Raw genomic sequence first — 22,730 nt, 5'->3', positions numbered from 1 at the left:
TATATATATATGTCATGGTTTGCTACATTCGTAATTTAAACAGGTGCAAAAGGATTTATCTGCACTCTTCAATTACAAATTTTATTTTACACTGATTATTTATATCTTAAAGTTTTAGATCCCATTTAGCATTATTTTTTTGTCTTCTGACCTGTAATTCTTACACATAATTCTTATTCTGAGAGCACTTTGAATTATTACGTGCAGTACAAGTACATTGTACTAGCAATGAGTTCAAAAGACAATGCTGTTGAGTATTGTTTGATGTTCATCCCATAAAATGTTTAAGAGAAATGAGTCTAGATTGTATTCTTTCATTACCAACATAATGAGAAAATTATGTGGTAACTACAAAAGCCCCAGACCCCATGCAGTCAATAATAATTCTTAAACAATATCTTCTAACCTTCTAAACCGACATAACCAGAAGGACATAATAAGGAGTGAAAACACTCCTGAAGCCAACATGAGACCAACATGAGGCCATAAACAAAGACATGAAAGCCTCAGGTAAAAGTCTGCTGCACTCGTCTCCCCTATGTGTCTGTCCGTCTCCCTCTCTCTGCCCCCTCCGTCTGTCTGTCTCTCGCTCTGCAGACTATGGCCCAGAGCAAAGAGCAAAGCGACAACATCACACACAGCTTTTGTTCTCTGTGTGGAATGTACATTTTACACACACATTAAAAAAACAGTCACTACGGGATGCACACTACTGTTCAGCCTCAGGAATAGAACAATAAAGGAGAGGAGTGGATGTGTAACTGTAACAGGCAGAACAATAACATCCATGGGTGATTTAGCTGCAAGTCACTACTCGGCACCATAACCTTAACAATGCGTCTTAGCTCTTAAATTAAAATGAAAAAATATGAAAAACTGTTACATAGATTTGGATAATAGACATTGTTTGCAGATTTAGTGTCATGCATTAAGTTGTTTACAAACAACAAATATTGATGTTTTTTAGTCAAATCACAAGATAATATTGTATAGGCAATTATATAGGTCATGCTGGATGGAGGTCTAGTCAGAGAAAATAGAAAGGATTAAGTTAAAAAATCTGTGGATATATAATTTTTTTTTTAACAACCAATATACAATGGAAAAAATACCAGAGTTTATCACCCAAAGACTAGATTAAAATTGTCCAATAGGAGTAGGGGATATGCCAAAAAATTAATATCACGATTTCGATTTTATCACAACTCGTGTAAATGTTTATATTGATGTAATTATTATAATATAGCTATTATATTGCCTGTAAGAGCTCAAGTCATCTTCTGCTCTGGACAGTCCATTCTACACTATAATTAGTTAATTCTACATGTCACTGACTCAGAGCATGATGGAGGCTCACTGATAGGAGCAGTGGGTGAGGAAAAAGTGTCTGAGTATTTAATGAAGCTCTAGTCTCAAAAACAAATACTGTATCATGATCTGACAATATTCTTGTCAGATAATATTTTTGTATTTTGCATATCGTCAAAATCAATGAGATCACAATGAGGTTTTGGGTTTATGGGATAAGTTGTGTTATTGCCTTATATGCTGCAGTACCTTCATGAGCTCCGGATGCAGGCTCCTCCCCAGGTTCTCAAGCAGCCCTTCCCCTTTGCTCTGACTGCTGCTGTCGTCATCTGAAGGAGCCAGGACACAGGTTAATACAGTCACATCAGTCACAGCAGCAGCAGTCCCTTATGCTTCCCCGGAGGATCTTTATTTGACTAGGGGCCAGATTAGCTCTCCTGTTGGACACAGAGCTGGGGCTTTGTGAACTCAAAATGCCCTGTTGTCTCATTGGACGACATCACAGACATCCATCAGAATCTTAGTCTTGCTTACTCTTGATCTCAACTATTAGTTTTATGCACAGAGCACAATATTATACAAAATCTTACTTGGAAGTCATTTTTACATTGCTCGGCATGGAAAGGGTTTAAAAATTCAACACAATTGGTAATTTTGTATGTTACAGTAAAAGGAGACATATTCTGCAAAATTGAGTCGATTTAAGAGAGCTAACCCTAACCATGTAATGATCGTTTACTCTCATCCCATTCAAAGTTGTATTTTGGGTAGTCTATGCATGTTTGAGTAATCTTTATTCTCTTCCATTCAAGACAAAATTGCTGAAAAGTTCAATATTGTGGCACTTTGATGTGATGATGTTTACAGCGTTGGGCTTTCCAAAATATAAAATAATGCTGGTCCAATGATCCATTTGAAGACAAAAGCATATGTATTTAAATGAGGCATAATTATTGCTTATTTAAAGGTGTACTATGCAAATTTTCTGGTAGAGGAGCCGTCGCCTCTGTGTCTCTGGAACATTCCAAGCAAAAGCAACAAAGCATGACATTAAACTTATTATCTACTTACTCAATTACAGGTGTTTTAATTGCTCAAAAATACCTTAAAAGTATTCTTTCTTCTGAGCAGGGTTCCCGCTCCACAGATTTGACCCATAATTGGCCTGATAGCATCACTTGCTTGTCTCCATTGTGATGTACTGTATAGTTTCATTATGTATAGTTTCAGTACATAGTGGGTCGGCTTATAGAGGGCAGATAAACTAGGAAAACAGTTTATCTAACTGTGTTGTTCTGAATGTCAGCTGTGGTTGTTTATATTTTTCTTTGATTATTTGAACAGAGCCTTTCTCAAACAAGATACTATTTTGTAACAATACTAGATTAAAATAGAGAAACAAGCCCACGAACATGCATAAAAAGTAACTAAAAGAAGCAGTAAGGATAGAGTTTAGTTTAATAAGTGCAAAACCTGTGACAAATACTATACAAATGTCTCCACTCCTTATCTTTTCTGAGCATATTTTGATGTTGGCAGAGCTGGATATCTTTGATAACAATTTGCAACTCTATAAATATACTGTGCTATATAGTGAAATGTCTGCAATATGGAAGCTATTAAAATGTCACAACACAGGCTTAGAGTGGAAACCACAGCTCCTGAGAGTTAAAGCTTAGTATTACAGTAACATGCTCTTCTAAGTTGAGTTACACTGTCCAGAGCAGTGCAGACTGACACACTGACTGGGTTTATTGCTAAAGTCATGCAATTATAATGAATACTGACCCAAGGCACAGTCGAGTGGTTCGGCCCCATTCCTCCTGTCAGGGGTCCCCTCGGCGCTACTCAGGGCCTGCTTCAATGTGGACACCCACTCCTCCATCTCCGCCTCGCTGTCAGCTGCCAGGTAGTGACTATAGCGCTCCTGCATCTTCAGCTCAAAGCAGTTCCGGCGCATCTTGGGACTCTACGTTTAAAAATAAAAATAATTTATTGTAATTTTTCTTTTTGTCACAATTCAGTGATTATTCACAATCACTGACACCATGACCAAACAACAGTGAAATCATACATTTTCTTTCATTGTCATTGTATAATAGATCACTATTCCTCAAATATGTGACCATCTTAATGAAATCAAATTTTTTGAATGACAAATTAAAGTGAATGTGACATAAACACCAAACGGATGTTAACAAAAGAAAAATGTAAAATCTTTCAACTAAACAAAACAGAGTGAAGATGTTTTGCTGCTCATCCAAGCCGCTACCTTCAGTTCTGGTCAGATTACTGGTGGACACTGCCTTACATCTATCTAAAGGGAGGAGCTAGCGACACTGAAACTAAAACACCTATTGTTTACAGTTTCTGTTTGTAGGCTAGGTCTATTGTGCTACCCTAAATGTGCACGGTGCCTGAGTCCTACTTAGCATTCAGGCCTCTAATGAGTTATTTCACACCTATTAGCATCCTGTCTAGCCTTATTTTTTTCTTTGTTTTGCTTTGGGTCTGAGAATGGAGTTATACATCGGGGATAGATAATGTCTGAGCCCCCCATTCCTGTTCAGGGCTTGTCTTTCTTAACAAAAAATGCTTCATTAATTCCCCTCTCAAACCATTTCTTTTCTTTGGCTAAGATCTGTACTTTATTATCTTCAAAGAAGTGGTTAGTGGCATTAAGATGGAGATGCACAGAAGACTGGGGTCCCGAGGAGCTCTCGCAACGGTGTTGGTACATCCTCTTATGGAGTGGCTGTGTAGTTTCTTCAATGTAACGCTCACTGCCGTCTTCACTACCTAGACCTAGCCTACAAATAGGAATAGTAAACAATAGGTGTTTTGAGTTTCAGTGTAACTAGCTCCTCCCTTCAGATATAAGGCAGTGCCCACCAGTAATCTAACTAGAACTGAAGAAGCAGCTTGGATGAGCAGCAAAACGTTTTGTCTAGTTGACAAATTTAATATTTTTCTTTTTCTATGGATCAGACCTGGACAATGGAGGGATTACACAGATATCTTCTCCACAAACAGTCATTTAAAAAAGCTGTTAAGTATACTTTATTGGAGTGAATTGAAACCTTTTAATTTTGGATGCCACTGAAAAACACGGGTCCTTGCTGTGCTCCTCCTGCTTGTTCCCATAGAATGTTGTTCCTTTGGCTGTAATCTTCCACAGAATGCAATAAAGCATCTATCTTTATGGAGTATGGTTTTGTCTTTATTTTTCCATGGAATTATGCAGGAGATGTGCCACCTACAGAAAATTATATTCTGTACCTCAAAGGGCCCGTACATAAAAATGTACATAATTGACCTATTTCATTACAAACAGTGGATTAGCAACAATAACATTCTTGTTATTTTAAGTCACTGCTACAATGGAGATGTACACATATTTTAAAGGGGAATTATATGTCTTCTATATGTTATATAGTATGACACCCATGGACCTATATACTAGAATTTGCACATTTTAATTTGATATATTCACATAAAAAAAATTAATAAAAGGAACAAGTCCACTGACTTCCACTGTACAAAACTGTGGTCCCAAATGGGAGCAGATGTTGTCATAAATGTCGTCACAACAAAAAGTCATGAAGTTGTCACCATCATGAGCAAGCAGCAAATTTTTTTCATTTGTACCTAAATGACCATGTGACACTGTCAAATCCTATGTGTATCACAGTGGGCAGTGGTCGTGTACCACAAGTGGTGAAAACTGAAATTGATCCGGAATATTGTGTCTTGAAAATAAGCAATTAAAGATTGCTCAAACATACACAAATCACCCCTAATACAACTTCAAAAGGGTACATTAGAAGAGGAAACAATGATAATATAGTTAAAAGCTCTGAAAAGTTGATTTTGCATAATAGGCCTGCTTTAAACCAACATAATGTGTACCCCTGTTATGTTCATGTAAGTCTAAAAATATTTTCCTGGCACAGAACAAGTCCATGCTGAAGGCAGGTACCAGTGTGTGCCATGAGCTCAAAGCACAGCAGCTCCTCACAACAAATCTGCAGGAATCCAGGACATGTAGCTAAGCACCAAGAGTGTGGTAACAAAGACTGTTAAAAAGACTACATAACATAGATGAATTGTAATGCTTAAGCAAAGGTTTAGACTTTTGTACCTGAATGACGTCGATGCACGAGTCCAGGTAGATGGATCCTTTGGTTTCTTTGCAGTTCTTCTCGTCTTTGTAAGAGTTGAGGATGTACGAGCTGTCAGGGAGCTGGGACAGGTAGAAGTATCGCCTTTTGAACACCTGCACCAAACAGCAAAAGAATGAAAATGTGAATTTCTGGAAAGGACTAATATTTAAGACTGTAGCCAACTGAAGAAATTCATCTGCTAAAAAAGGGGCAGAGCTCCAGACACACAATTTCAGTTGGGTGCAGTGTTGCACCTACGATTTTCATTTGGGTGCACCAGAATATGACTTGGGTGCACTAAACCCCGCTGCTTATTTAAGTCATCGCAATATATTGTTTTTAACTTTCCTCAGCAATAAGGGCTAAATAAATCACTTTTACCCAAATATACAATTCATACTCTATACACCAATAATGACTAATTGTAGCTATTCAAAATTATTTTGAACAGATCAGACAACATGTCTGATCTAAGAATGTACTTTTAGTTTAAGTTAAACTTGAATGGCTCTCATTGTGTAACCATCCATCCATCTATTTTCTTCCACTTTATGCGGGGCTGTGTCGCGGAGGCAGCATTTTCAGCACGGAGGCCCAGACTTCCCTCTCCACACACACTTCTTCCAGCTCTTCCGGGAGGATCCCCAGGCGTTCCCAGGCCAGCCGAGAGACATAGTCCCTTCAGTGTGTCCTGGGTCTTCTCCGGGGCCTCCTCCTTCTGGTGGGACATGCCCGGAACACCTCCCTAGGGGGGCATCCAGGAGGCATCCAGAATAGATGCCCGAGCCACCTCAGTTGGCTCCTCTCGACGTGGACGAGCAGCGGCTCTAGTCTGAGCTCCTCTGGATTTGGAGGAGCTGATTTTGCATCCCAGCCGCTTCACACTGTGCTGCAAACCGCCCCAGTGCCTGCTGCAGATATTGGCTCGAAGAAGCCATCAGGACAACATCATCTGCAAACAGCAAAGATCAGATCCTGTGGTCCCTGAACTGGACCCCCTCCCACCCCTGGCTGCGCTGAGAAATTCTGTCCATAAAAACAATGAACAGAAACGGTGACAAAGGGCAGCCCTGGTGTAGTCCAACATGCCCTGGGAACAGGTCTGACTTACTGCCGGCAATGCAAACGCAGCTCCTGCTCTGGTCATACAGGGACCGGACAGCCCTTACTAAAGGGCCCCAGACCCCATACTCCCGGAGCACCCCCTAAAGGACACCATGAGCGACATGGTCGAATGCCTTTTCCAGGTCCACAAAGCACATGTGGACTGGTTGGGCAAACTCTCATGAGCCCTGGAGCACCCGATGGAGAGTGTAGAGCTGGTCCAGTGTTCCGCGACCGGGACGAAAACCACACTGCTCCTCCTGGATCCGAGGTTTGACTATCGGTCGGATTCTCCTCTCCAGTACCCTGGAATAGAGTTTACAGGGAAGGCTGAGGAGTGTGATTCCCCTGTAGTTGGAACACACCCTCTGGTCCACCCTATAGCGTTGGATGCTATCGTCGCCAACAGAGCGCGGTTGCGGACTTTCCAGTACCGTAACTCCGCAACCAGTGGTGCTCTCATGTAATTTCAAACGCCGTCTCAAAGTGGAGGCATCGGGTTATTTAAATATTTTACCGTCATTACGGTAATCTGCCTCTTTTGTCCCTCGAAGGTGACTAATGAGAGCGTGGGTCATTTATTCGATGCGTAAAAGAAAAAATACGGATGGTTATGTAAAATAGAAGTAGTTGTGTGAAAAAATGCAGTAAATTCTGACACTTCCTTTTACATGATTTTTATGGCTAAAAAAAAGAATAAAAGTAAAATAAAAGCTCAGTCCTTAAAGGGTTAAATAGAGAGACCACCATCCCAGTCTGCCATTCCACAGGTACTGTCCCCAACCACCACGTGATGTTGCTGAGGCGTGTCAACCAAGACAGCCCAACAACATCCAGAGATTTAAGATACTCAGGATGGATCTCATCCAGCCCCCAGAGCCTTGCCACCAAGGAGCTTGCCAACTACCTCAGTGACTTCAGCCATGGGGATAGATGAGTCCGCCTCTGAGTCCTCAATCTTTGCTTCCTCCTCGGAAGACGTGACAGTGGGATTGAGGAGATCCTCAAAGTATTCCTTCTACCGCCCAACAACGTCCCCAGTTAAGGTCAGCAGCTCTCCACCCGCACTGTAAACAGTGACGGTGAAGCGCTGCTTCCTTCTCCTGAGGCGTTGGACGGTTTGCCAGAATTTCTTAGAGGCCGACCGATAGGAGGAGGACCTCCATGGCCTCCCAGAACTCCTCCCAGCCAGAGTTTTTGCCTTTGCCCAACTGCACGGGCTGCAGCACACTTGGTTTGACTTGGTACCTGTCAGCTGCTTCAGGAGTCTCACAAGCCAGCAGGGCCTGATAGGACTCCTTGTTCAACCTGAGTGCATCCCTTACTTCCGGCGTCCACCACCGGGTTCAGGGATTGCCATCGCGACCTCGCGACCACAGCTACACACAGCCACATGGACAATGGAGGTGGAGAACCTCCATTGTCCATTGTCTCCAAACTCCATGTCCCCAACCTCCCCCGGGATAAGGGAGTAGCTCTCCCGGAAGTGTGAGCTGAAGATCCTGGTGACAGAGGGTTCCAACAGGTCCTCATGATACGCTTGGGTCTGTCAGGTCTGTTCAGCTTCCTCCTCTGCCAGCGGATCCAGTTCACAACCAGGTGGTGATCAGTTGACAGCTCTGCCCCTTACTTCATCCGAATGTCCAAGACACGCGGTCGAAGGTCAAATGACGCAATGACAAAGGCAATCATCGGCCTCCGACCTAGGGTGTCCTGGTGCCATGTGCACTGATGGACACCCTTGTTCTCGAACATTGTGTTCTTTATGGACAAACTGTGACTAGCACAGAAGTCCAATAACAAACACCACTTGGGTTTAGATCAGGGAGGCCGTTCCTCCTGACCACTCCTCTCCAGGTGTAAGGTGTGTAAAGTGGAGTCATGCTCCCCCTCATTTTGTAACATTGCGATGAAAAGGGTGCATCTTTGGGTGTATATTTTAGCATACAGCAGAAGGTGCATGGTATTTATCAAACTGAGTGCAGAGCTCTGATTATGCCATAAGTACAAGCAGCTGGCAATAAATGCAGCGCCAGAAAACCAGTGTAATTTGAGCGATGCATCCTAAAATATTCATATCTGAAGTGGCCACAGCCCCGGGGTTTAACAGCATGCGGGTGTCAAATACAGTAAAATGTTGTGTTTGTCTGAAGAGAAAATCATAAAGAATTACATAAAAAGAAGAAAAATTTGGTTTTGGCTCATTGTAAAATGCAGAAAATTTATGATATTGCAGAAATCAAATCTTAACCCTAAACTATCCTACATTTGTTATTTAATATTTAAAAATATTTCACTTTAACTATTTATTTATTAATTCAACTTCCTATACTATAATAGCCTCACCTGAATCAGTGGAGAGTAATTGACTCAAGTCATACAGTTTAAAGGCAATGGTATCAAACACTGATGAAATGTAGGTAAACTTTTGATTTTGAATAAAGTAATGAAAATGTGTCTAAAAAAAAATCTTTCTCTTATTATTCTGGCATTTTGGCAATCCAAACTGACCTAAAACAATTGAAAGTGATTTCATGTCAGAAGAAAAACAAGCAAATGTGTATATTTTTGTTTTTACAGATACAGTTGAAACCAGAAGATCATAATGTAAGTGTGCTCAACAGTTCTATAAGTATTTGTCCAGAAAACCTAAAATCATAATCTCCTGTCAAAGAAAGAAATAATAAAATACATTTGTAAATGTCTTTAAACCAGGCTCTGATATCACTCACATGTATCTGAGTGGTTTTCATTTACCAAAGCCCCTATAATGTTTGATATTTTGTAATATTCTGAGATTAATCTCAGTTTCTCCATTGAAATCACATTATGTTCCACTTTATTTTTCCTCCATTCCAGACTGTAGAATGTTTTTGTTTACAGGTTTTTAAAGAGTCTATTGTAAAATGTATTATTTGTAAGTGTGAAACACACGTACTGTTAGGACACACACTGATGGTAGAATGTAAACTGCATGTGTTGTGTCTGTTGCTGCACTCGTGCTGCTGACTCACCCTCATAGACACAGACAGGCTGCTGTTGATGTTGGCTTTCTGCAGCCAGCCCTGCTTGAGGACGCCTCCTCTCTGCGAGCACAGCGATGACGAGTCCTGTCAAAACACACTCCTCAGCACAGAGTAAACATAGGGCTGATCAATTCTACACATTTTAATGGAGACTAAGATTCAGTTATTTTTAATGGTCAAGGATCAGCTAGGGAATTTTTAATGGAGAGGTTTACTGCCAGGTTTACAACCCTCTGTCAGTAAAAGAATGTGGTTTGTGAGTTCAGACTTCAAAAGAAAGAAATTCAATTATTTTTTGTTTTAAATGGCTATTATCAAAAGTTTATCTTTTTTATGTTCACAAAATGTATATTCAAAGTGTTTTTTTTATTTGTTTATAAAACAACAACATCAAAGCAAGTCGAAAATTGTGATTGCTCATTATGCAGAAACAAAACAACCCTACAATAAGTTTTAGTGCCAAAATTCACAATCTTGGAATGTGCTTCATTATAGAAGTTATTTGAATCCTAGCATGTCCTTATGTAGATCATTTATGATTGAATGTGAACAACACAGTATTTGCATTGGGTGAAGAGAAAAAATTTATTTCTATTTATTTTTTTCTGCTAATTAGAAATATAACACTTTTGAATAAATTAATATGAAACATCACATTTTAATAAATTACAGTACAACCACAGATTTACAGCTCTGAATTTTTATTCGGTGAAATAGGAATTGTGCTTTCTAAGTAGAACAGTTTTTATAATACACTCTTAATATAAGCTGCTAGGGGAATTACACTAGCAGACGTTTCCTTTGTTGATGATGATTGGATGACTTATTTGGATTATTTATTTTCCTTTTTCTCCTGAGTCTGACTCTCCTCTCACTATGCCCGTGTCCATGCTGCTCTCCCTTGTCTCCAGCAGCAGCAACAGACAGTAGCTCCTCCCCATACTCAACTGCTCTTACAGACACACAGTGCTCTCCCTTTTTTCTGAACACTTAAACTATGTTATATTACATAGAAATGTTTCAACAGATCGTTTTCTGAGTAAAATTTATGAGATAAAAATCGCATATATCATGGGTTGCATCGCGTTTGCATTACGGGCATATGTAAAATAGGGATGGGACGATATTAAAGTTTAGACTCACAATTATTTTGACCAAAATAATCTCAATTAACAATATTGTCACGATAATTATTTACAGTTTTTTTTAAAAGTCACAAAAAAAATCAATTACAATACAATTTGCAGGTGTCTGAGCGATCACCTTTGTTTTTTTGCTGCAAGTGAAATTAACAATGAATGAATAATAAATGTGTCAATTATATAACTCTTGACTATAAAAAACAAATTACCAACCTGAGAAAGGCCCCAGAAAAAGGATATGATAAAGGATATGCTGGCATCGCAGAAATCAGCTGTGCAAAATGCTATTTAGCTAGTACTAATCTAGCGAGGGCAAAGTTAACACAAACATGTACCATTATCCGTACAAATCCAAACTAACGCAAATTACATTCAATAATTTATTTCACATGGTATGTTATTTACGATGGATAATTTTGGCTCAAGTCTGTCAAACAATGCAGGATGGTTGTCTCTTAAATGTGCAAATGTCTTGTTTTTCAAAACTATAAAAAATTCCACACATCAGACTTCACCTTCTTGAATGGAGGATATAAATGTGCGGCGTCATCCGGATCCAGATCCACTGCCTGCCCACTAGCCATGACGGTGACTGACGGTGGTGAAGAACCATCCCCAATTCAGAATAGGCACAGAAGCTGACAAGTTTCATTGCTATGCTATGATGATCCCCCTATTTGTGGGAAAATACCAGAACTAACATCTAAACATTGTACTGAAACCAGAAACACGAGGCAGTCTGGTGCCGTAAAGGCGATTATAATCGTGTGCGATGATCACGATTATTAAAGATACCACAAACGATTAATTGCGGACCTTGTTGATATCAATTAGCGATATGATTGTATATCATCCCATCTCTAATGTAAAGTATTTAAATGTTCATATTTCCCGGGTTTATCAACGTAAAATAAAAAGTGACTGAACGATAACTCACCTCTGATAAAACCCACTACATAGCAAAACTGCACGCATGGAGGAACACGTGTAAATAGAACAAACTCGTGTATCGAATCTTGACGCCTGTATCAAACAACTCAAAATTATATCAAGTATCGTTACATCCCAAATAAACAATGACGAATACAAATTGCCTCTAGTCAAAATATATAAGAAATATATTCTTCCCCAATCAAATTTGAACTGGAAACACACATAAATGCATTTTAAAAGATAATACTTTAAAAAGTACCATATAAATCCAGTGCATCAGACACTTTTAAACCCTTTACATTGCATTATTATTCATTATGCATTACTCTGCAGAATTGGATGCCACAGTTGCCTTGGGGCTAACTAAAACAACGTGGGTACTGGCTACCAATCTGCACCAATGACCTCTTCATCAACAACCAATTAATTACTCACTCACATACCAAATTTACAGGTGGGAGGATTAAAAAGTCCAAGGAGATAATGACGACATGCACTGGCCAGAGTTGCAATCAAACTGCCAATCTCTAGACAGAGACTAGACAGCTCTGAATTATCATTAACTGTTTGTTCTTATTTTATTTAGATAAGAAATTATGTTTTATGCTTTTTCTGAGTTATAAATCACTAAATAAAACAGATTGTACAGCTAACAAAAACACATGTCACACTTTTATAATACAGCAGTCACAATGAAGTCTAGACATTGACGCAGCTGTCTGGTACTTCTCATACAACTGATGGAGCTCCATTCAAACACAAGTACCCAGCTCTCCCACCTCTCCATAATCTCACATTAAAATTAACATGTTTCTGGGACGGAGAATGACACTGATGGAAGCCGCTTTTGTGCTCTGTGACAGAGCCAATGGCACCGAAGAGATAAGCGCACATACCCTCCCTCCTCCTCCTCTAATCTAATTGGCCTCTCCTCTTTCATCTCATGCTCTCTATGTATCCTTTCCCATCAGGCCGCACTGCACAGCCATCTCAAATAAAAATGTCTCAGACATGGACATATTAATTATGTAAGGTGTCTAAGAGCAGCAATATTTTAAAGTTCAAACCAAGGAGCATTTTGAGAAGTGGATATCCGCTAGAGATATCTGCTGTCAGAGACAAACATAGCTCTACATTTTGTTTCAATTAGGGCCTTTGACGGTCTAACTGCATCCAAATCCGGCCGGTGGTAAGGGGAGGAGAGTCAATAAGAGCTATTTTTAGAACATACAAGGGTTCTGTTTTCTCAGGCTTAGTTCTGGGCTGCCAAATCTATTGACCAGAGGTATACAAGGAAATAGGGATGTAATAATATCCAAATCTCACAGTACGATATTATCACAGTATTTACCTCTTTGTGAGACTGACGGCAAACATGTACACAAATTGTCAAGACACACTGAGCCATCATAGCGCTTAAAAAGACTTAAAAAGGTTTTTAGTTCTACAGGGTAAGGTAACGTTTCCTCTGCTATGATATACTGTTTATCAGTGAAAGCCTCTTCTCTGCTCACCTCATCTTTGGCGTCTTCGTCCATCTCAAATACTTGGACCGGCAGCTTGTCGGGCTTCAGGCCTTTGCTGTTAAAGAGAAAATATACATAATCATAATTCATAATACAAAGCTGCGATTATTACACTACCTATGTTGTTACGAATACATTGTTATTTGGATTTTTTTAATGTGATCTCTTAATAATCATAACCTCAGATACAAGGTTATAGAATGGGCTGCTGGATTAGTTTTTACTTTTTTGCAGCTATTTATACTATCTTAATAGTTACATGCCATATGTGACACACAAAAAAATTACACTTCTGTAAATGTATGATTGTTTATAATATGAACAAAATACACCAAATTAAAGGAACTGTATTTGAGATATTGATGTTAAATCTCATAAACTGACTATTTGTGTCTCCAGATACAAGGGAAGCATGTTCAAATCAAATATAGCTTTCACTGATAACAATTGTAACGCAGACTTATTCTTAATGACAAAGAAATGTTGTCACTTTAATATATGTTATAATTTGGTGTTTTGGTTCTCAAGACGATTATCCATTCAGAAAGCAGAATGAGCCTCACATGAGTCTCTCATTTAGGTTGCCGGTGTCAATGCTGAAATGCAGTTGGTTTAAAACTAAAAGGACTCTCTGATCTGAGTCATCGCTAGTGGTGCTTACGTGGGCAGCATGCGGAAGTCTCCCGAGTACGCTTCGTATTTGTAGTTGATGACATTCCAGTCCGTGTTGTACATCTTGATGCACTGCCAAAAAGAAGAGCTGGATTACAAACAGTCAATTCTCAACACTCATGAACCCAGTGACCTTAAAATCCCTCAGAGCAGAAGACAAGCACTTAGGCCTTGCTCAATACATTTAGAGAAAAGCATTGTTGGTCAGTGGTGCTGAGTAATATTAAATATGTCCTGACATTCACTGCTGTTGAAGCGTTGTCGCTTCACAGTCATGGGTGATGTGGTCAGAGCAGCAGAGACGGGTTGAGATGAGTAGCCAAACATATACTCAAGTAAAGTACTGTTATTTTTAGAAATTAAATTAGAAGTAGAAGTAGAAGTACAAAGACACTTACTCAAGTAAGTGTAAGTAAACTAGGAAACTGAGAAAACTATTGCTCAAGTACATGGCATAATACCTGATGTATAATTTGAAGTTAAAGGTCCTGTACCTTATTTTTTCCCAAGTATTTGAACAAAGCTGTCTTGCCCCAGAACAAATGTATTGTAGGGAATTGCAAGAAACAAACATGTTCAAGCTGTTGTTGAGTATAGACTTACTCACAGTGTGAACAGTAACTCAATATGTTACTCAAGAAGGTATCCGAAAACTACTCCAAAATGAAAAAGTTACTGGAGTAAACTTACTTCATTGTACAGACAGTATTTCATATGTACAGCATGTGTTCACTATCACTTCGTTCCAAGTTTTCTTTATGAGCTCGGAGTGAGTGGGGCTTAACATGAACATCTGCTGGGAAACATTGGCTATGTGCATATAGTTTCATCTGGGTTTTCAATACAGTGTGAAAAGAGAAGCCATTCATTCATTTGACTTATTCACTTCATGGCGCTGTACCAATGTTTACTGTCTTAAAATAACTAGTTTTAAACAAGTTTTAGACAGCTTGTAGCTGTCTAAAACTTGTAGCTGTCTAAAATTGTTCCTCACTTTCAAAACATTCTTAGTATCCTAATTATTCATCCTGATAAGTTTATAAAAGCTTTTCACAATATTCAAAATTCAGAGAAGAGTTTTGTTGTCAACTGCAAGTAAAAAACACTTTTAAATTAGATGCAGACAGTTGCTTTTACAATGTGGCAAATCTAATTTTACTTTATTATGTGGAGAAAAAAATGTCTATCATCCCTGTAATCAGTGTAATAAATGTTGCATTGTGAGTTGCATTCAAGATAAGCATGTTTGCTAGTATGTGATATAAATACGTGTTGAAGGATTGGTTTTAGATAGAAATAATCTATTTTTAACAGCCCAAAGGGATCTAATGATGTGTTAAAATCTCTAATTTTAACACATTACATAAAATATATTTACATAACTGTCATAAAAAGCAGCTTCTGAATTAGTGTTCCAATTTGTGTGGGATCTACTGCTAAAAGACACTTGCTTGGGGTACAGTTAGTTTAGCCATTTGCCTTCCCAGTAAGCAAATGCATTTATTTTAAAGTAATTGAATTTGCTATTTGCTGCTTACTGTGTAACAGCTTTTAAGTAATAGTGCGTTATGTGAAATTACCTCTTTGGCAAACAGACTCCTGGCTTCTCGTTCAGCGTTCTGTGGCACAGAGGGAACGACGGTCCTCCTCTGACGGGAAATCTGTACCTCCTGGAGCACAGAAACAGTGAGAGAATGTGGTCATGTTTACAGTGAGAAGAACCCATGCATGACAAATCGAGCAGAGAGACAGAGAAATGGGAGAGAGAGATTTAGATAGACAGATAAAATAGATAGATGGGAGACAGAGTTAGAGAGAGACTGATAGGTAGGAGACAAAGAGAGAGAGAAAGGGAGGGGGAAAGAGAAAGTTATAGACAAAGACAGAGATAGATATGGAGAATGTGAGAGATATGAGACAGAGAGATACAGACAGAGGTAAAGCCAGAGAGAGTGAAATGGAGAGAGACAAAGAGATAGATAGGAGAGGTATAGAAAGTGATAGTCAAAGAGAAAGAGAGAGAGGTAGAGAGTTGGAGATATTCATGGGCTTCAGAGAGATGAAAATTTACAAATGATGTTTTGGGAATAAACAATTTCAAACAAAAAACTACTACTTTTTGAATGGTCAAAAGTCCTCAAAATGTTGTCTTAAACAGGAAGCTGAAACCCATGAAGAGGTAGATACAGAAAGAAAGAGAGAGAGAGAGAAGTAAAGCAATATTAAGCTAGAGATACGTGATGGACATGGACACTGATTTGTGTGATCATTTACATTTCTTTGGACTTATCTGACTGTATAGTAGGACAAAACCTGTCAAACTCCCATGTGGTTTTCATTGAACTGTACAATTTTCTTTGGATAATGGGGATAATCCTTATTTAGAACCTTGGAACTCTGAGCCTGAGGATGTCATGGATACGGGTCAATCAGTTGTAGGGACGTATAAATTGATAAACCATTTTCCGCATAGTATTTGTTCACTATGGATATCTCAAATTCACCTGTATTTGCATTATAAATATACATTAAGTATGTATCTGATAGATCGTCTGCCACCTGCTCGTCTCCAGTCTCTATGGAGCATTTAATGCATTTATTAAATTAAAATTTATTGCATTAAAAAAAACAAATAAAACATTCCTTGTCTTCATGGAAATAAACAAATTTAATACCATACTGATGATCAGCCTAGGTAAAGCAATGACATCTCTATGGAGACGAGCAGGAGAAGGACTCTCCACCACCATAAAAGTGACATAATGCCTGAATTATGATTTCACCATTTACTCATTGCAATTAAATATTTAAAACATTTCCTTGACTGGGTTTATGTGTTGCTATTTTATATCATTTATGTACTATTTACTACCAAATAAAATTGAATTCTGTCAACTGGACAGCATACATGTAGCCACTTATCCAAGAGTCTTCTTCAGTTCTAGCAGGGTTTTGTAAGTCACTGCCTTATATCTGTCTGAAGGGAGGAGCAAACTACACTGAAACTAAAGGCTCATTTCCACTGGTTCACTTTGGAAAAGATCAGTATGGGCCACAGGTGTCTCCGCTGTCTAAAGCAGTGGTTCTTAACCTGGGTTTGATCGAACCCTAGGGGTTCGGTGAGTCAGTCTCACGGGTTCGGCGGAGGTCAAGACACGCACCCGACTCATATGATTCGCGGACTGCAAGTGTCTCCAGATGCTGGCCGTGTCCCAATTCAACAAATGCACCCTTTGATGTGCCTATCAAAGTACCTGCCCAGTTAAAAATTAAAATAATTTCAGTGTGGTAGTATTAAAAAAGGTCATGTCTGTGTTAAAAGGTATGTATGTAATTTGTTGTAAATTCATGCATTGTATTGGTTTTATTCTTTTAACACATTGATGCACATTAATGCATGTTCATTTTGTGCACCAGTAAAATATACATATGTCTTGAATTTGAAAAAATATATATTTTATTTTTCAATAAAAAAGGGTTTGGTGAATGTGCATATGAAACTGGGGGGGTCTGTACCTTCAACAAGGTTAAGAACCACTGGTCTAAAGTGAACCATACCACACCGTTTGAGGGATCCGAAGAGGACCCTGAAGGGTACTAACTCCCAGAGGGGGCCAGCACGGTATGGATTGCTTTAGCTAACATGTGGCTACACAAGAAATGAGATGATTGGACTAGAGCAAACAAACACCCATGACTGTAAAAAGCAGATATAAACAGAAAATAATAATTTCTTGTGATAAACTACCCTATTTTCAGTGATGGCAACTTTATATGTTGAGCCTATATGCATTGCAAAACAAAGCACGAATGCCACAGCTGTTTATTGTTTATCGATGCACGACACTTGCCGTATAAAGATTGAACGTTATATTTCCAGTGCATAATGCATCTAACAAGAGCCACACCAAATGCATTACATAAAGAGATGCTAAAATGTGGCGCAAAGGCACAGAGAAGTGAAATGCATGCAGAAAAAGCTTCACGATAAAACAGAAGTAGTGTAATGTTTACGCTAGCTTGAGCCTCTTCTCACGGTGCCACAAATTACAACATATTTTTGTGAATTGCTGAAATCGGCCTTGTGATTAAGAGTATAAGTCAAATATGACTTATATTATGATTTTTTAATTAAGAAATCATGAGTGTTAGGTTAGGGTGACGTCAGTGTCTCATGGAGTAGAGCCATGCCCCTGGACCCGGAGCTATGCCTGAAGCATTGATAAAAACAAATATGCAAACAGACCCGCTACAAAGTGGCCCCAAGCGAAAAGAGGCTTAACACACCCTGGTTACAGGGTAGTATAGTCCACTGAACTACTGTAAGGTGTTAACTGTCGACTGTCACCATGTCATCATGCTATTATAGTTATTGTGTCAGACTTCTTCTATGCCTAAGCATGTGCTCTCCATTCCTCTCTTCCATAACTGTAGAGGAGTCTAAAATTCTATGAGTGCTGTGTAAATTCTGTCTTATGTCACACCAACTGGCCCCCCGCTGGGGCCCCCTTCCTATGCCCCTCACCGACACATCGTCCACAGGGCAGAGCAGCAGGTCCCTGTGCGGGTCACTGTGGATCTGGGCTTTCCTCTGGAACACCACATTCTCATAGTCCAGCGGCTCGATGATCTTTGGCTGCTCCTGTGAAATGCAATAGGACAGGTTACACAATGGTAATACAATACTTTTCATTAGTATGTTTGAAATAATTGAATTCGAATGATGAACAATAAAACTGTGCAATAATTTATGATCCGTTGCAGTTTCTTTGTACTTTGTCGGTATTAAATGTGCAAGAATTCAATGGGAAAAATTTAATTGCTAGATGAACTGATCAATTGCTGAACTCTGTAATCTATCAGTAAAACTAAAATTACGAATGTATAATAACTACGGTCCTACAACTCCCAGATGATCGCCAGGAGATATGCAATAGAACTCCAAGTACAGATTAACATACATGTTAAAATTCACCTCCAGAACACTTGCAGACTGTGGTTATCAAACGCAAGCGCTATCAATACAGTGCTGTGAGCTGAGGGGAAAACAAAAGTAATAAGTGGTTAATCGAGTTGTCCATGCAAGACATTACTTCATTGTTTTATCTTATGTTTTAAGTTGATAACTTGCAGATGCTGTCATTGTACAAAACTCAATAAGGTTATTTTTAAAGTATACTCATTAAAACCTACATTGTAATAAATAGCCTGGTAAATAAGATAAAGTTCAAAAATACTAAATGACTTTTTAGGATTATTCTGAATATTTTGAGTTATATTCAACAAAATTCTCGCAATTGTTTTTTATTTACATTGTTATTGCATTTTTTTTTATCAATAGTTCAATGAATTTTACAGTAAATTGTTGACTTTTACAATTCTACAATTCTACAATTCTTCTTTTCTCAATTCTAAAACTGAGTTGTTAAGTTCAATATGAGGGATGAATTCTTTAGTTACTGCAGCTTTAAAACACACTGCACTGAGCTCAGAGTTGAATGGAAACCGCCAATTGGAAGCCACAAAAGTTCAGAGGAAAGTCAAAGCGCTGGCAACCATGACTCAAAATGGTAGGAAATTAAAAAAATACAGTACAGAAATTTTAATCCAAATATGTGGTAAAGGAAAAGTAGAGAAAAGAACTCTTAACTCCAATTTAAAGAGGGGGGATTACACTTTTATGGGGTATTAGCTAACACATAGCATGTTTAGATCACCATGCTACCTTTCATTTTTTTTGAAAATGCTATTTTTAATGGTATTTACTGAAAACAACTAATTAACATATTTTATACATTTAATGGTCTGAGTCTTCCTTCCCCCTTTGCTCTACACTCTCCCTTCAAAGCACTATTATATTACAATCAGTGTGTATTTTGATAACACAACTGCAGAAGTTCTTCTTCGGATATGTTTTTGATGAGGGAATAATGTTATAACAAAAGCACAAAAAAGTTGATTTTGTATAACGCCCCCTCTTTAATAAATGTTGCAATATATGATCTTTCTTCACCACAAACAACTTCCTGTTTCGGAGAGAAGTACATGATATGAAAAAAATTATTGACTCAAATCTACCTTTCACAACTAGGTCAAGATCACAAGCTAAATTAAACGACTGAAAGTGCCTCTTTAAGCTGCAGTTAAGCTACCCAGAGACGGTGACGATAAATGAAATAGCTGAGAAGTCTTGGCACAGCAACACAGAAGCATTTGGCAAAGACAAAAATGTGTTGATTTGTAACACTAATGATCAGTTCCAATTTGTTAAGTATTTCCACTCTGAGATCTTCCATGTTGCTGCAGTAAAGCTGTGGAATAAAAGACTATGTTCCAAAGCACTTGATATCATTATTCTAGACCACAAAGACATTTTCTGATTCAAGTTTGATTTGTCAAATTTTATGCCAAACATATTCAAAGGGAAGAAATGTTCTAGAAAATGATATAATGAATAGCTCAGCTATAGTCTAATGGTTCAGGGTGGGAGGAGGATACAATCAAGGATGTTTTGTCTGGTCAGAGGATCAGGTCACCAAAAATATCTGCAAATTAAATTGTAAAAATCCCACTCACATGATTGGAAAATGGGCATAAGAACAAAATACACCATAATTAAAGTTTATTTGTCAGAAAGAAATGCTTGTTAAAAATCAATTTTATCATGTGAGGCGTTTGTCTGGGGCCAAAAGTTTTCCGACCGCATTGGCCTAGCAAGTGTCCCGTACAGGCAGGAGGAAAAGAGGTTGTGAACATCTAAGGGACATTGCAAATTCAGGTGGTGAATGAGGCACCAGCCCAAGCAGAGTTTTCTTTCCATGCACACTTTCTCCAGCTGCACCAGAGTGATCCTTCCTGTGTGTTCTAGCACTTTCCTGGGGTCTCCTCTTACTGGGCTTGTGGGACATGCCCGGAAAACCTCCGCAGGGAGGCATCCATTTGGCACTGAAAGTGTTGCCCAACCAGGTGAGCTGGTTCTTCTCAATGTGAAGGAGTAGCGGCTCTACTCCTATCTATCTGTGGGATTTGCCCTTCTCCACAAGTTTCATCTTTGTTCCCGTTTCCGCTTACATTAAAAACAATGGGTTAGGGTGAATTATACTGGTCTTATAGCTGATGATCCATTTAATCCTTGTACTCATAATGACAAAGTACATAAAAAACTTTGCACTAACAGCTTCTTCAACATTTTAGCTGATAATGCGCACACTGTCAGTAAATTCCAGTCACTTAAGTAGAGTTGTTGCTCATCATGCAGCCTTGTTCTCTGCTCAGTCTGCTCAAAGCATTACACTAAGCTTAACCCCAGCGCCTCAGCTTCATGTCATGTGCCTCTTCCTTTAACATGGTGTTCACCTCCATCCTCGGGTCGGGTTACGCCTGCTTGCGAAGAGAAACGGAAACGTGACTTCTGCTTTCAGAGCCCTGCACAAATACACCACAACGCTGTCAGGATATGAGCCAATTTAGAGCGTCCTTTTGTCGCGATGTCACACACTTTCTACTTAAAGCTGTGGTTGTGGCTGTAGTTGCGTCTCCAGGGAAACGGGTTGACTGAGAAAGAGGAGAAGGAAGAGGAGAAGGACGAGGAGGAGGAAGAGGAGGAGGATGGGCAGGAGGAGTGGTAGTTCCAGATGTCTGTGTCCCCCTCTCTCTGCAGCAGATGGAGGCCAGGTGTGGTTTATCACAAAGTTACAGTCCAAGGTGGAGGAAACGTATTTATACAGTATTTGTATACAGTATGAGGAGGTAGAGTACTACTGCTACTACTGAGTTGGTACTGGTCTGACTGAAAGAGCTGAGCAAGACTGTGGGGAGTGCTTATCTATGCCATGAAACAAAACAGTCTGCAGCACAAAGAGATTTGAGTTTTGATTTGTTTTGTGTGAAAGTTGTCACTCAAATTTTGATGTTTCAAGCATAGTAGAAAAAGCAGGGCCTCCCAGGGGAAAGAAAATCTAAAAAAGACATCATTAAAAGTCTTACGTCTTTCTCCTAGACTATTTTGAGCAATGTTTAAGACCAGCATGAGCAAAGGGCTTACTGCTCATGTCTATATTTTTGCTCCAGACAAACAGGCCGTTGAATAGTTCAGATTAGACTCCTAGATATCAATTTGGCCTTAACCAAATCTCAAATTTCCACCATGTTTATTTGCTTGTATTTGTCTCCTGCAAAGACACTGGAGAGATTTCATCTTCTGCTGAAACCAATATCAATCAAGGCCCCTTGTATTTCTCATCTGCTGCTCAACTTGAACTAGGGCAAACTATAAACTCATTGGTCAATGTGGTGCCTGATTTTCAAATTGAGTATTCACTGTGAGTGGCTGAGAACTGTCTCTTTGAAATGTCTAGCTTTGTTTGGCTGGTTTTCACTGCAGCCAAAGAAGTATGTTAGTGGCTCTGCTCCCAGGACCAATTAGAGCCTTTTAGAGGTCCAAAGCGGACCACTGAAGGTATTACCTTCCATTTGGAAAGGGTTCGGCTATGCTACGTGAACAACTGATGTCACCTCAACATAACAAATATTAGCTCAATAAATAAAATCTAAATCGTACCTGAATTATATCCCCAGTTTTCCAAGTTTATGGCACTGTGAGATTAGGCTAAAGCTAAAGCTAGTGTAAACACACAGTTTATCGGTAGTTTTTTTGCATTTATTTCATCTACTTGCACCTCTATGCCATGTTTTAACCTCTCTTTATTTAATTCATTGTGGTTTTCATTGGGGTTTGCTAGTTGCATTTTATGCTGCAAATGTAATATTTTTTATCTTGATGGGAGTCTATTTTGCAAAGCATATCGGTTTTTGCCATTTTACTAAACTCTTTACATCTTTGCAGCTCGCAGCTAG

At 39.0% G+C, this 22,730-nt stretch overlaps 1 protein-coding gene across 4 annotated transcripts in view; it reads right to left on the bottom strand.

Annotated features, from left to right (window-relative positions):
* dock11 (dedicator of cytokinesis 11) overlaps positions 1-22,730 on the bottom strand; it is a 104,617-nt gene that overhangs the window by 75,680 nt on the left and 6,207 nt on the right. For all 4 annotated transcript variants that reach the window (XM_033983231.2, XM_055229045.1, XM_055229046.1 and 1 more), the window contains exons 2-9: positions 18,400-18,516; positions 15,455-15,544; positions 13,864-13,946; positions 13,191-13,257; positions 9,590-9,685; positions 5,450-5,584; positions 3,097-3,277; positions 1,558-1,637 (exon numbers count right to left, since the gene is read on the bottom strand). In XM_033983231.2, coding sequence (XP_033839122.1) covers positions 1,558-1,637; positions 3,097-3,277; positions 5,450-5,584; positions 9,590-9,685; positions 13,191-13,257; positions 13,864-13,946; positions 15,455-15,544; positions 18,400-18,516 — 849 coding nt within the window. The remainder of the gene's footprint in view (positions 1-1,557; positions 1,638-3,096; positions 3,278-5,449; positions 5,585-9,589; positions 9,686-13,190; positions 13,258-13,863; positions 13,947-15,454; positions 15,545-18,399; positions 18,517-22,730) is intronic.

This window comes from Periophthalmus magnuspinnatus, chromosome 18 (assembly GCF_009829125.3).
Source record: "Periophthalmus magnuspinnatus isolate fPerMag1 chromosome 18, fPerMag1.2.pri, whole genome shotgun sequence".
Classification (NCBI taxonomy): Eukaryota; Metazoa; Chordata; class Actinopteri; order Gobiiformes; family Gobiidae; genus Periophthalmus; species Periophthalmus magnuspinnatus.
Note: the sequence above shows the minus strand (reverse complement) of the source record. Positions and strands in the feature narration are given on the sequence as shown.